This window comes from Hypanus sabinus, chromosome 6, assembly GCF_030144855.1.
Source record: "Hypanus sabinus isolate sHypSab1 chromosome 6, sHypSab1.hap1, whole genome shotgun sequence".
NCBI classification, from domain to species: domain Eukaryota; kingdom Metazoa; phylum Chordata; class Chondrichthyes; order Myliobatiformes; family Dasyatidae; genus Hypanus; species Hypanus sabinus.
This window is the reverse complement of record NC_082711.1, coordinates 85,042,987-85,058,077: the sequence shown is the minus strand read 5'-3', so window position 1 is coordinate 85,058,077 and position 15,091 is coordinate 85,042,987. Positions and strand designations below refer to the sequence as shown.

At 40.5% G+C, this 15,091-nt stretch overlaps 1 protein-coding gene across 1 annotated transcript in view; it reads right to left on the bottom strand.

The window, feature by feature from the left end:
• gabbr2 (gamma-aminobutyric acid (GABA) B receptor, 2) overlaps nt 1-15,091 on the bottom strand; it is a 973,371-nt gene that overhangs the window by 289,343 nt on the left and 668,937 nt on the right. Inside the window, exon 5 of the mRNA XM_059972542.1 lies at nt 1,274-1,339. Within this exon, the coding sequence (XP_059828525.1) occupies nt 1,274-1,339 (66 nt within the window). The remainder of the gene's footprint in view (nt 1-1,273; nt 1,340-15,091) is intronic.

The following is a 15,091-nucleotide window of genomic DNA, read 5'->3' as shown; positions in this document are numbered from 1 at the left end:
ATCTAGATTGGAGTTCTTTAGTTATGAAAAGAAAATGTATAAGATGAGCTTGTTAGCCCTGAGGCAATTGAAGCTGAGGAATGACCTGATAGAGGTATGTAAGATTACAAAAGGCATAAGGAGAGTATGTAGGGAATTAGGGGTATAGAGACATTGTGGGAATTTCTTCAGCCACAAGATCAGTGAGAAGTGGAGAAAGCCCAACGGACAATTGGTTCCATTCTTGTTTCCATTGACTGAGGCTGTCTACAAGAAGGGTCAGAGCCGTCTACTTCCTGAGGAGACTGAGGTCCTTTAACATCTGCCGGACGATGCTGAGGATGTTCTACGAGTCTGTGGTGCCCAGTGCTATCATGTTTGCTGTTGTGTGCTGGGGCAGCAGGCTGAGGGTAGCAGACACCAACAGAATCAACAAACTCATTCATAAGGCCAGTGATGTTGTGGGGGTGGAACTGGACTCTCTGACGGTGATGTCTGAAAAGAGGATGCTGTCCAAGTTGCATGCCATCTTGGACAATGTCTCCCATCCACTCCATAATGTACTGGTTAGGCACAAGAGTACATTCAGCCAGAGACTCATTCCACCGAGATGCAACACTGAGCATCATAGGAAGTCATTCCTGCCTGTGGCCATCAAAATTTACAACTCCTCCCTCAGAGTGTCAGACATCCTGAGCCAATAGGCTGGTCCTGGACTTATTTCCACTTGGCATAATTTACTTATTGTTATTTAATTATTTCTGGTTTTATATTGCTATATTTCTACACTATTCTTGGTTGGTGCGACTGTAATGAAACCCAATTTCTCTTGGGATCAATAAAGTATGTCTGTCTGTCTGTTGTTTACTTACCAATCATACCAGAGCATTACCCACACCCACCCCACCCATCACTATGCCAGTACCCTCCTGGCTTCAAAATAATGTCAAATGTAAAAAGATATATAAATGCAAATCCATTCCACTTTTGCAATAAAAACCAAAATGATTTTCCAGAAGGTAGCAACAAAAAATAAAACTTTTTCATGTATTCGAATTTCTCAGCCCTTACCTTTGCTATTCACATTTAATTTTTAAGCAATGCATGATTTCCATTAAACACTCCTTTAAACACTATATATTTATCTTCAAAAGCATGTTAACAGATTTATTTTATATATTTGTATACTTATTCTGAATGAGCAACTATCGACTCAATCTCTGTGTTTCAACATAATCTTTTTACTGGACATGACATTGATAACCAAATGTTAATATCATCATTTAATACTCACACAGCAAAACACCTTCGCTGCCATCTTTTCATCAAACTGGCCGAGAATAATTCGCACATCATTATCCTGTAACCAAAGGAAATTGTATTTAGGAAGTAGATGTAATGCATTTGGCTAGAAGGATGAATTAAGAATGAATCAAGGAGAATATACTATAGAATCAGTTTAGTATAACTGTGCCTTGAAATTTCTTACCCAGTGAGATTCTGGGAGTACTTGCCACTAAAGAACTGCAATGCCTCAAGGGCAACTAGGGTTGGGAGATAAAATCTGGCCTTACCAGTGATGCTCTTATCCCACATACTGAATGAAAGAAAACACTTCTTCTACATCTAAGGAGTGACTCTGGATGATATCACATCAGCCACATATCATACTTCCTTTGAGGTTCAATTTCCTTTGATGTCAAACGCTTTTGATCATGTTGGAATGAAACACAATTACATACTACATATTATGACAATGTCATCGAATCTTTAGAAAATTCTCATTATTTGGAATTATTAAAAGTACTGATGGAAAAAGAAATCTCCTCAGGCAGTGGTATACAGCAGATAGAACTGCATCAGTGGCCCATGGAATGGGAACATCTGATATTCAATTTAATTTCATTGGAGACCAATAAAATCAAATGAGGCACTGCTTATAACAAGGGGCTAATCAAATAGCACCAATTTTACATCACCATTAAAGATAAATTTATTCTACAAATTTCCAAAGATATTCCAGTGACTTGTCGTGCTTAGAAACTAGATCCCCAGCATGACTGCCAGGGGTTTAGTCTGAGCAATGTTTGAACTGACATTTTCCACATCATTTGCTAATATTTATAAACTCGAAGATTACTTTGTAGTCAACCTCTTTCATGACACTTTCTAGTTCATTTTCATATTTCAAACCTGTTGCTAGGGATGAGTTTTATGGTGTCACACTAACATGCCCAGGGCTTAAAAGTTTAATTTGCATCTCAGCATCCAGAAGTGAACATAATATTCCAATTTGACCAATTTTCTCAAACTTGGCATTTACTTTGATAATGCTAGTGTTCTACTGAAGCAACCAGAATGTATACTTTTAATAAACAAAACTATAAATTAATAACCAAATAATAAACCAAAACCATAAAATGACTGTGTGGCTAAGCATAGTTCAAATGCCATCTATAAATTTGCTGATGATACCATCATTGTTGGCAGAATTTCAGACGGTGACAAGAGGGCATATAGGAGCGAGATATTCCAGCTAGTTGAACGGTGTCGCAGTAACAACTCAAAATCAGCAAGATCAAAGAGCTGATTGGGGACTTCAGAAAGGGTAAGACAAGGGATCACAACCCTCTCTTTGTAAAGGGATCAGAAGTGGAGAGAGTGAACAATTTCGAGTTCCTGGGTGTCAATATTTCTGAAGACTTAACCTGGACTCAACATATTGATGCAGCTATAAGAATGCAAGGCTGTGACTATATTTTATTCAGAGTTTGAGGAGATTTGGTATGACAACTAAAACACTCAAAAACTTCTACAAGTGTACCATGCAGAATATTCTGACCGGCTGTGTCAGCATTTGGTATTGGGGGGAGGGGGGGGGCTACTGCACAATACTGAAAGTAAGTTGCAGAAACATGTTAAATTAGTCAGCTTCTTCATAGCATCTGTAATATCCGAGACATCTTCAAGGAGTGGTGCCTTACAAAGGCAGCGTCCATTATTAAGGATCCTCACCACCCAGGATATGCTCTGTTACCTTGAAGGCATACACTGAACAATTCAGGAACAACTTTTTCCCTTCAGCCATTCGATTTCTAAATGGACATTGAACCCATTAACACTACCTCATTACCTTTTTTATTTCTGTTTTTTTGCACTAGTTATTTTTAAATTAACTATTTAATAGACATAATATACTAACTGTAATTCAGTATTTTTCTCTACATTTATTTATCATGTATTTCATTGTACTACTGCCGTAAAGTTAATGAATTTCTCAACGGATGCCAGTGATATTAAACCTGATTCTGATTCAGAATTCTATGTTGCCTACTTATTTGCTTACTATCTGAAATGTATTTTCTTACACAATTCCACATTTTATAAAACAATCACTGAGGCAATACAACATTCTCTAATGACAAAAGTACAGCATATGTTCAGCAGGTACATACGACATTCCCGTATGTAAAGCATTCACAAGCATGAAGGCTTGAGATTTTAAAGTAAGGAAGATTTATTCCAAAATGTTTGCGCATTGTGAAGCTAAAATACTCTTATTTCATTAGACCATATAGTAGAGGAGTTTGTAAATAGGTACTAACTTCAATCAACATTTTTGCCACAATATGTTTATTTGCATTTTAATACCATGAAATACAGCTTTTACCTTCCTATACTTTCTAACATTATTCAGAAAATACAGAAGTTGCTGTATTAACACAACAAACAAGACAACACACACAAAAAAACACAAAAAAATGCTACGCCTATTTCAACAAGTGGTAATCTATATATAAAAAATGTGTAAAATTTAACAGGTATTTATAGTACAATTCAAAAATCAATAAATAAATAAATAATATAAATTTTCTACAAGTTTGGAAGCTGCATTGTCTACAGAAGGTAATACTCTTTTAATCTTCTGTTAAGTCCACATCCTTGACATAGTTAATGAAGGGTCTTCATATATCCTCAAATATCTGCTGTTTAGACGTTAATATACAGGTTATCCTTTCCAATGGGAGACTTGATAACATCTGCCTTATCCATTGAGTAGTGCTTGGTCTGTGAGTACTTTTCCATAATTGTGCAATACATTTTTAGCATGAAGTAAGCTGAAATCTATAAATGCTTGTTCATTTTTACTGTAATTATGTTTCTCTAGGTACAAACCCAACAGAAAGAGTTTAGGGTCCAGTGAAACTTGTTTTGAAATAATTTTCTTGATTATAGCTCGTACCTCTTCCCAGAATGCTCCAGTCTCTCTACATTGCCACACACAATGAAACAATGTTCCTCTAGCTTCTGTACATTTTGTGCACATGTCTGATATGTTTTTGTTGTATCGGTTTAATTCCACTGGTGTGACATATGTCAACATTAACCATTTGTACTGTATCAATTTAAGGTGAGTGTTTACTGACTTAGTATGAGCATTGGTACAAGCTGTTTTCGACTCTTCGTCCAAAATATTAAGCTGCTAATTTTCCTCCCAAGTATTCAATTTGTAAGGAAGTTATGAGAGGTGTTTGTAAATAAGTACTAACTTCAATCAACATTTTAATGGCAGATTATTGGTTTTGAACATTGTTCATGACGGCCTGAAGAAGAGATGACTTATGTACACCCACCTATAGAAAACTGGAGTCTCTATTTCTTCTGAGCATTTAAGCAAGGAAGAATGGGCAAGAATCTGCAAGCAAATGCTCCTGACAGGCACAATCCAAGATGTGGGAGTACAAGTAGAGGTGGCACTGAAGCTCAGTGCAGCCACCTCAAAAGGTTTGGACCAAAGTCTAGGCCACAGGGCATGGAGGAGGAGGGCTCTGTGTAACATCTTCTTAAATGTCTCAAGAGCGCATTGTTCCAGGTGGAAACATGGACATTAATTAATTTCAATATAATAAATGAATGGGACAATGAATGCAGAGAAAGGGATGTACCAAATATATTTCTCATACAAGCTCTTCTGAATAAAGCACAGTTTTGAACTTAAAACACCACCTGCTCACTGACTGCTCTTAAAGCAACTTCACATTCAGCTTCACAGAGCCATGTTGAATGTCAAGCTTGCTTGGATTGGCAGACTGACAAGGAATACTTTTGCAGAAAGTAACATTCATCCAACCAAGTGATACATTTCAGCTTGTACTCAAGCAGGTAAACTGCCTTCCGGAATAAATTTGCAATGTACCAAAGCCCTACCTCCAAGAGGGCCACAACTTGCTGTAGGGTTTGGAGGCTTTCGTGCCTCCATGACCCGGAGAGCTATGTTGGTTGGAGTCGGAGCTTTGTGTTTTGGCTCTTGGCAGGATCACCCATGACAAACAGGTTGAACAGAAGAGGCCAGACTAAGAGTGGTCCACGGGTCCTCCAGGTTCAGGGGTTTAGCTCAGGACTGACAACCCTGACTGGTAAAACAAAACTGTTACAGAAACAGCAATGAAAAATCCCTCTAAGTCTGAATGCAATGGTATTCCTGAGTCTCCACCCAGGATTTGCATGACTGACAGCAGTGAAAACGGAGCTATTGACATGATGAAGGCAGCCCTGAACACTGTTGGAGGACTTTCATTGCTGCTTAGCAGTGTAATGGGCAGTAGGTAGGTAGGTACCAAAGCCCTAACTACAGGATACACCAATGTCACAAGTTCTAACACTGATAAACCTCCCCGAGCCACACTACACAATATTCTGGAAGCAACTGCAAATGTCCAACAGCTTTAATGGCCTGTCTCTCTCCAGCTCCTTCTCTTGATGTTCTTGTTTCCATCTCTAGCTCTCAGCACCAGTCGTGACAACATGATTCCCATTTGCACCAAGATGTTGCCCTTTTACACCAGTACCTTTCTGTCCCCCAGTTGTACCAGCCTGTACCTTCTTATCTCTCACAACCTTCAGCCTAGCCACATACCTTAGAAACAGAGACAGCGGGTTTGCATGGAAGAAAACATTCCTTATCAGTATCTAATCTCAAGGATGTGTGTCCATGCACATCTTCAAGCTATTACCACTTTCCATGTTGACACCATTTTGTCTTACAGCTTACAAGTTGTGGTTCATATTTTAGCATATACTAAGGAAGAACCAAATTTAACTCCTTCCTTACACTACCTCAATATCTATATGCTTCAATAAGTTCACCACTAATTCTATATTCTACAGAATATGCAGTAATTGAATGTGCTTAATCTATCCTTATTAGATAATCACTTTATTTTATAGACCTTCTTTGCACTGCATTCAAGCTCTTGCTTCTAAATGAAGAGTTATACACACTACTCAGTGTGATCTTGTCAAAACCCTGAAATCTGAAACAAGACTTCCCTACTTCATTTCCTTCCTAATAAAGGCCAACACTTTGAATCACTTGCTGTACTGAATACTGATTTTTTTTCTGTTGTACGAGGGCACCCTCTTTGATCTGACTATCAACACTAGAAAGCTATGCATAATTTAAATAATATTCTGCAGTACTATTCTTCATACTTGCGAAGTTGAAATTCTACAGGGTAACCAAACCCTGTAATAAAAATGTAATCAAAAGCGCCACTTCAAACTATTTCATGCCAACAAAAAGAAACATTCAAATTGCTATTGTTCAGGGTAATCAGCATAATTAACACGTGGACTCTGGAGGAATAAAATCTTGGAATTTGGTTGAAGGCTAGAGTGGTTGGTGAAGTTTATTTATCAGGAGGGTGGATAGAACAGATTAAATAGCCTTCCAACATCTTGCCAGCTTGGCACACTGTACCCCTTGAAGTAGCTATATTTCAGATATTTATCATTGCAATTACTAATGAGTGCAATATATCAGCAGTTTCTATTATTAATGTGTTGAAATATTCACCTTCTTGCCATGAAATGCTCCTTGGAAATGGGACTCTACAATCAAAATAAGATAGATTGCTCCATTCAGAGCAAAGTTTTTATGTTATAACAACTTCAATTCTGCTTTGCTTGAACTCTGACTTCTTTTATAGTCCAAAAAAATCCATTCATTTTTGTCTTGAATCTAGTTAATTCATCCATAATTCTCCTGGGCAGGACATTGCAAAGATTCAGGAGAATTCCTCCTCATCTTGGTCATAACTTTTCAATGTGGCATATTGCCTGCAGCAGCTCTGGGCCTGGCATGATCAATAGTTTCTATCCCACTGTATCCCTATATCTTATCCTTTGAAGTGAAATTTCAGCTGCAACAGCTACAAGGCTCCTTTGCAAGGGTGCATAATGAAGACATGATCCTTGGTACAGATCTGTAAAAGCCTCAAAGTCGCAGTGAAACTTGGTGGTCCTGAGCCAATAATGGATGAGATTGCAAATCAATTGAATTAATACAACACTTGACAATACAGACTAAAATTATTTCACTGATTTTTATTTTACAAACTCCTTACTTTCGATGGTTGGATTTGTTTCTTCCATATGCGGTATGTGCTTTGGTATTACAATAATAAGTACTGGGTAAATAAAATAATCTCTAATAGGTCAGAATTTCTGCACATCTGGTACCAAAGTCCCGAATGTTCTACATGAGCCTATATTCTACACAGTTTAGAACTATGATGTTGTGGCCATTACAGAGACTTGGATGTCTCAGGGATAGGAATGGCTGCTGAGCCTGCTGGGCCTAGGATGTTTTAAAAAGGAATGGGAGGGAGGCAAAAGAGGTGGGAGAGTGGCACTGATAATCAGGGATAGTGTTACGGCTGCAGAAAAGGAGGAAGTCATGAGGGATTGTCTACTGAATCATTATGATGTGGGTGGAAATCAGAAACAGGAAGGGGGCAATAACACTACTGGGTGCTTTTTATAGACCCCCTGAACAGTAATAGAGACATGAAGGAGCAGATAGGGAGGAAGATTCTGGAATGTTGTAATAATAATAGGGTTGTTGTAATGGGTCAGCCGGTGGCCCAGTGACATCAGTGCCGGACTCCAGAACAGAGGACCCGGGTTCGAATCCAGTCGGGCCGTTCCCGGGTATGCTTTCCATCCATGCCGGTTGTACATGGGTTGAGTGTTGAGCTCACAACTTGACCTCGTACAATAAAGAAAAATACTGCAGAATGCCTGTGTGGGGAGTGGCGCACCACACAGTCTTTCATTCCACGCCTTGTAAGGCATGAAAATGCCCGATGCTGGCCTCTCAAGCCCGAGTTGACGTCATTATCATCATCATGTAATGGGTTAATTTAACTTTCCTAATATTGACTGGCATCCCCTTAGAGCAAGGGATTTAGATGGGGTGGAGTTTGTTAAGTGTGTTCAGGAGGGTTTCCTGACGCAATATGTAGATAAGCCAATTAGAGGAAAGGCTGTACTTGATCTGCTATTGGGAAATGAACCTGGTCAGCTGTCAGATCTCTCGGTGGAAGTGATCACAACTTTATCTCCTTTACCATAGTACTGGAGAGGGACAGGAGCAGAGAATTTGGGAAAAGATTTAACTGGGGTAGGGGGAGATATGATGCTATTAGGCAGGAACGTGGGAACATAAATTTGGAGCAGATGTTCCCAGGGAAAGCATGGCAGAAATGTGGCAAATGTTTAGGAAACATTTGCATGGTGTTCTGCATAGGTATGTTCCATTGAAGCAGGGAAAGGATGGTAGGGTAAAAGAACCACGGTGTACAAAGAATGTAGAAAATCTAGTTAAGAAGTAAAGAAAAGCTTTATGAAAGACTCAAGAAACCAGGTACTGTTAGAGCTCGAGGAAATTACAAGTGTGTCAGGAAGGAGCTGAAGAATGAGATTAGGAGAGATAGAAGGGGCCATGAAAAGGCCTTGGTGAGCAGGATTAAGGAAAACCCCAAGGCATTCTGCAAGTAGGTGAAGAGCAAGAGGATGAGCTGTGTGAGAATAGGACCAATCAGGAACAAGAGTGGAAATATGTGCATGGAGTTGGAGGATGTTATGAAAGTACTTAATGAATACTTTGCTTCAGTATTCACCAGTGAAAAAGACTTTGACAATTGTGGGGATGACTGAAAAGCTTGAGTGTATAGACGTTAAGAAAGAGGATGTGCTGGAGCTTTTGAAAGGTATTAAGTTAGATAAATCACTGGGACTAGACGACCTATAACCTGGGCTACTGTGAAAAGGGAGGGATGAGGTTGCTGAGCCTCTGGCGATGATCTTTGCATCAGAGGATTGGAAGGTTGCAAACATTTTCCTCGTTCAAGAAAGGGAGTAGAGTTAACCCAGGAAATTATAGACCAGTGAGCTTTACTTCAGTGGTGAGCAAGTTATTGGAGAAGATCCTGAGAGGCACGATTTATGAGCATTTGGAGAGATGTAACCTGATTAAGAATAGAGAGCATATCTTTGTCAAGGGCAGGTCGTGCCTTACGAACCTGATTGCAGTCTTTGAGGATGTAAAAAAACACACTGGTGAAGGTAGAGCAGTGGATGTAGTGTATATGGATTTCAGCAAGGCATTTGATAAGGTACCCCATGCAAGGCTCATTCAGAAAGTAATGAGGCATGGGATCCAGGGATCCAGAACTGACTTGCCCACAGAAAGCAAAGGGTGGTTGTAGACCGTTCATATTCTGCATGGAGTACGGTGATCAGTGGTGTTTCACAGGGATCTGTGCTGGGACCCCTCCACTTTGTGATTTTTAGAAATGAACTGAATGAGGAAGTAGGATGGTGGGTTAGTAAGTTTGTTGGTGACACAAAATTTGGGGGCGTTGTGGATAGTCTGGAGGGTTGTCAGAGGTTTCAGTGCGACATTGAAAGGATGCTGAATTGAGCTGAGAAGTGGCAGATGGAGTTGAACCCAGTTAAGTGTGATGCGGTTCATTTCGGTAGGTCAAATTTGAAGACAGAATATAGTAAGACTCTTGGGAGTGTGGAGGATCAGCGAGATCTTCCATAGGATATTCAAAGGTACTGCTCAGTCAAGACGCATGAGGTAATGTTACAGCTATACAAGACTTTAGTTAGCCCCACTTGGAGTACTGAGTTCTGTTCTGGTCACCTCATTACAGGAAGGATGTGGATATAATAGAGAGTGCAGAGGAGATTTACAAACATGTTGTCTGGATTGGAGAGCATGTCTTATGAGAATAGGTGAATGAACTTGGCCTTTTCTCCATGGAGCGACGGAAGATGAGAGGTGACCTGATAGAGGTGTATAAGATGATGAGAGGCATAGATCGTGTGGATAGCCAGAGGCTTTTTCCCAGGGCTGAAATGGCTAACATGAGGGGACATAGTTTTAAGATGCTTGGAAGCAGGTAAAGGGGGATGTCACAGGTAAGTTTTTCACACAGAGAATGGTGGGTGCATGGAATGGACTGCCAGTGACGGTGGTGGAGGCGGATACGATAAGGTCTTTTGAGAGACTCTAGACAGGTATATGGAGCTTAGAAAAATAGAGGGCTATGTGTTAGGGAAATTCTAGGCAGTTTCTAGAGTAGGTTACATGGTCAGCACAGCACTGTGGGCTGAAGGGCCTGTAATGTGCCATAGATTTCTATAGAGTAGCATTTACCTGTAGTATTTTAGTAAGAGTTGTTTGGGTGTTTATGGGTCCTAAATAATATATTGTGGAGAAACTTTCTTTTATTCCAAAGTGTTTGTGCATTGTGAAGCTAAAATACTCTTATTTCATTAGACCATATAGTAACATTTCTTTCTTTAAACTTGCTGATGGCGGCTTCGGCTGCATTCCAAGTGTCAAGGTTGTTAATTATCACAGTGGGTAATCGCAATGAATCCACAAGGTTGAAACCTATTCAATTACTTTTTGAAGATGCTAATATTAAGGTCTCTGATTGTGTGAACCCAATTTACTAACCTTTACTTGCTTGATATTCCAAGGAATTATTTCCAAAAAGATACCTGTAATATGGTAATAACCAGAAGTAAACATTTCCTTATGGTGATAACAGGAAAATGCAATGACAGTTTCTGGAAGTAGCTGCATTATAACACTCATAAGTTGCTGTAGTGATAGAGAATAAATCAGTAGGGGAACAGGTTTGAAGGGATTGCTCTACTGGCATCTGGCAAAGACTAAATAAGTTGAATGATCTCCTTCCAAGTGATAACAAGCATTTCAAAAATACCTTCGTGGAAGAATAGAGCTGATGCTGGCGCACCAATGGACATCCAGGCAGAAAAGATTGGGAGATGAGTCATACTGTGTGGTTGATGCAGGGAGGTGTAATGAGTTGCAAAGGAATAAATATGTTTTCACTGCTTTCATTCCATCCTCTCCAAAAGAAGACTCTCTTTGCTCAGTCCAAACTTCCCAACACATGGAAAATAATTGAGGTACACATACAATTACAACTTTTAACAAAAACAGCAGGAAGATTCTATATTTCTCCCACCTTCTCTCTGTTTTAGTCAGAGCACAAATGCCATTCCAATCAGCTTGATGCAGTAGAAACAGTAAGAAGTCTAACCTGGACACTCGCAGGAAGCAGCACAGTCATCAAATATAACCATATAACAATTAAAGCATGGAAACAGGCCATCTCGGCCCTTCTAGTCTGTGCTGAACACTTACTCTCACCTAGTCCCACCTACCTGCACTCAGCCCATAACCCTCCATTTCTTTCCTGTCCATATACTTATCCAATTTTTAATGATAAAATCGAACCTGCCTCTACCACTTCTACTGGAAGCTTATTCCATACAGCTGCCACAAGAAGTTCCTCCTCATGTTACTCCTAAAATTTGCCCCTTAACTCTCAACTCATGTCCTCTTGTTTGAATCTCTCCTACTCTCAATGGAAAAAGCCTATCCACATCAACTCTATCAATCCCCCTCATAATTTTAAATACCTCTATCAAGTTCCCCCTCAACCTTCTACACTTCAAAGAATAAAGACCTAACTTGTTCAACCTTTCTCTGTAACTTAGGTGCTGAAACCCAGGTAACATTCTAGTAAATCTCTTTTGTACTCTCTCTAATTTGTTGACATCTTTCCTATAATTCAGTGACCAGAACTGTACACAATACTCCAAATTTGGCCTCACCAATGCCTTGTACAATTTTAACATTACATCCCAATTTCTATACTCAGTGCTCTGATTTATAAAGGCCAGCATACCAAAAGCTTTCTTCACCACCCTATCCATGTGAGATTCCACCTTCAGGGAACTATGCACCATTGAATGCACAAAACTGAAGTCTCCTTACTAATAACATAAGTGCTGATGATACAAGCTCTTTTCTTCCTCACAGATTTACCATGTCCCTCTTTTCGCTCCTGTTAAGAATCTGCATCCCTAAATACAAGCATTTCTTCCTGCCTTACCTCTGATGGATGAGCTTGTACAATGTTGTAACAGCTTTCTGGTCCTAAGGGCCTGTATTGTGCTGTAGGTTTTCTATGTTTCTATGTTTCTAAGAGAACCTTGGATGTCGAGGGAGGTGATGAATTTAATCAAGAAGAAAAAGGAAAAGTACGTGAAGCTTAGGAAGCTAGAAACAAACGGAGCACTTGGGGATTATAAAGAAGCCAGAAAAAAAAACTCAGCGAGGGAATTAGGAAAGCCAGGAGAGGCCATGAAAACTGCTTGGCAAGTAGGATTAAACAGAATCCCCAAGCATTTTATACATACATCAAAAGCAAGAGAATAACTAGGGAGAGGGTGAGACCACTCAAGGACAAAGGGGGAAACATTTGCTTGGATGCAAAGGATGTGGATGAAGTCCTTGCAGAGTACTTCACATCAGTATTTACCTAGAAGGATATGGAGGACAGGGAGATCAGTGCCAAGAGTATTAATATGCTGGGACATATTAAAGTAAAGGAATAAATAGTGTTGGGTCTCTTAAGGAGCTTTAACATGACTAAGTCCCCAGTGTTACGTCTTGTCACTCCAAATCAGAATACTAACTGAAAGAAAAAAAAGCCAGGAGATGAGTGTCTGCTTCATTTTTAATTTTATTAAGGTGAGCCCTTACGACATGGTGACATGATGACGAAGACCATTCACGTACTTCTACATTTAGCCTATAATGAATTATATAAACAAGGAATGCTTAAACAAACAATATATTCACAATATTAAATGCACAACACTCCTCCCTGCTTAGCTATAAATTCCAACTTAATAAAAACGCACTTATAATGCAACTACTGTATGGAATCCACAGCACAGTAAATTTTAAGTTGTCTTATTCAGGCCTACAGATTTAATCGCTGAGGAGAATTTCTTATTCTTGTAGATCAAAGTCCTTCCTGACAAGAGAGGTCCCTGGTCACTCTGCTTGGCAGGTGAGACGGTGGCTGTGAAACCATCTCAGGTTCTGGGCCTCCTCCGCAGTCGCTGTTGGAGTTGACTCTGCAACTGCAGGAAGTGGTTCACCTTTCTTCTCCAAGCTTCTCTTGGCATGTTGCAGACTTGCTGGCATCCCGCAGAGTGTGTGGCAAGCAGTTTGATATGCTAATATATCACAGGCCACTAGACAAATCTTTGTGCCAAAGCTTTCTTTTTAAGCATGCCTAGCTGACCAGCATTTGGCTCCTCCAACACTTTAGTTCTCAGCTTGGATGGTACAACAATTGTCAATCTTCACATAAGGCAAACTGTGTTAAGGGGAAGTTCATCCCAGAGCTGGTAAGAATAAGAGAACTGTGATTTCTGCTGCACAGTCCAACCACTTCAGTTGCCAGGTGCACCTGAGACAGTGTGGGGGTCTTTTCTGGATTCCCTTTGGATCATCTCCGGCATAATAGGAAGGCTTTCAAATTGCATTAGTGAAAATAGGAATGCCTTCTTCTGCAGATTTTTCAGATTGTTCCTTTTCCAAGGGTAAATGGGACAGTGCATTTCCATGATTAGTGATCCTCTGGAATTCATTTGTAATTGTGTCCTCCAAGAAACAACCCATCTTTGCTTTCAACAACAACACACACAAAATGCTGGTGGAACTCAGCAGGCCAGACAGCATCTATAGGGAGAAGTGCTGTCGATGTTTCAAGCCGATACCCTTCGTCAGGACTAACCGAAAGGAAAGATAGTAAGAGATTTGAAAGTAGTGGGGGGAGGGGGAAATGCGAAATGATAGGAGAAGACCAGAGGGGGTGGGATGAAGCTAAGAGCTGGAAAGGTGATTGACGAAAGTGATACAGAGCTGGAGAAGGGAAAGGATCATGGGACGGGAGGCCTTGGGAGAAAGAAAGGGGGGGAGAGCACCAGAGGGAGATGTAGATCAGACAAACAACTAAATACGTCAGGGATGGGGTAAGAAGGGGAGGAGGGGCATTAACGGAAGTTAGAGAAGTCAATGTTCATGCCATCAGGCTGGAGGCTACCCAGCCAGTATATAAGGTGTTGTTCCTCCAACCTGAGTTTGGATTCATTTTGACAATAGAGGAGGCCATGGATAGACATATCAGAATGGGAATGGGATGTGGAATTAAAATGTGTGGCCACTGTGAGATCCTGCTTTTTCTGGTGGACCTAGCGTAGGTGTTCAGCGAAACGGTCTCCCAGTCTGTGTCGGGTCTCACCAATATATAAAAGGCCACACTGGGAGCACCGGATGCAGTATACCACACCAGTCGATTCACAGGTGAAGTGTCGCCTCACCTGGAAGGACTGTCTGGGGCCCTGAATGGTGGTGAGGGAGGAAGTGTAAGGGCAGGGGTAGCACTTGTTCGGCTTACAAGGATAAGTGCCAGGAGGGAGATCGGTGGGAAGGAATGGGGGAAGACGAGTGGACAAGTTAGTTGTGTAGGGAGCGATCCCTGCGGAAAGCAGAAAGGGGGGGAGGGAAAGATGTGCTTGATAGTGGGATCCCGTTGGAGGTGGCAGAAGTTACGGAGAATTATACATTGGACCTGGAGGCTGGTGGGGTGGTAGGTAAGGACAAGGGGAACCATCTTTGCATTCATGCTGCTGATAGTGGAATACCCTTCTGTGGTTCAAAAATGGACACCAGGGGTTGATGAACAATAATGAGGGTAAAGTCTCTCCCATGCAAGTACTGATTGAAATGCTTTACACCCTAATCAAGACTCAAAGCCTCCGTGTCAATCTATGAATAATTTTTCTCTGCAGCTGTAAGGGAATGTGATGCAAAGTCTATAAGACCATAAGACCTAAGATATAGAAGCAGAAGTAGGCCATT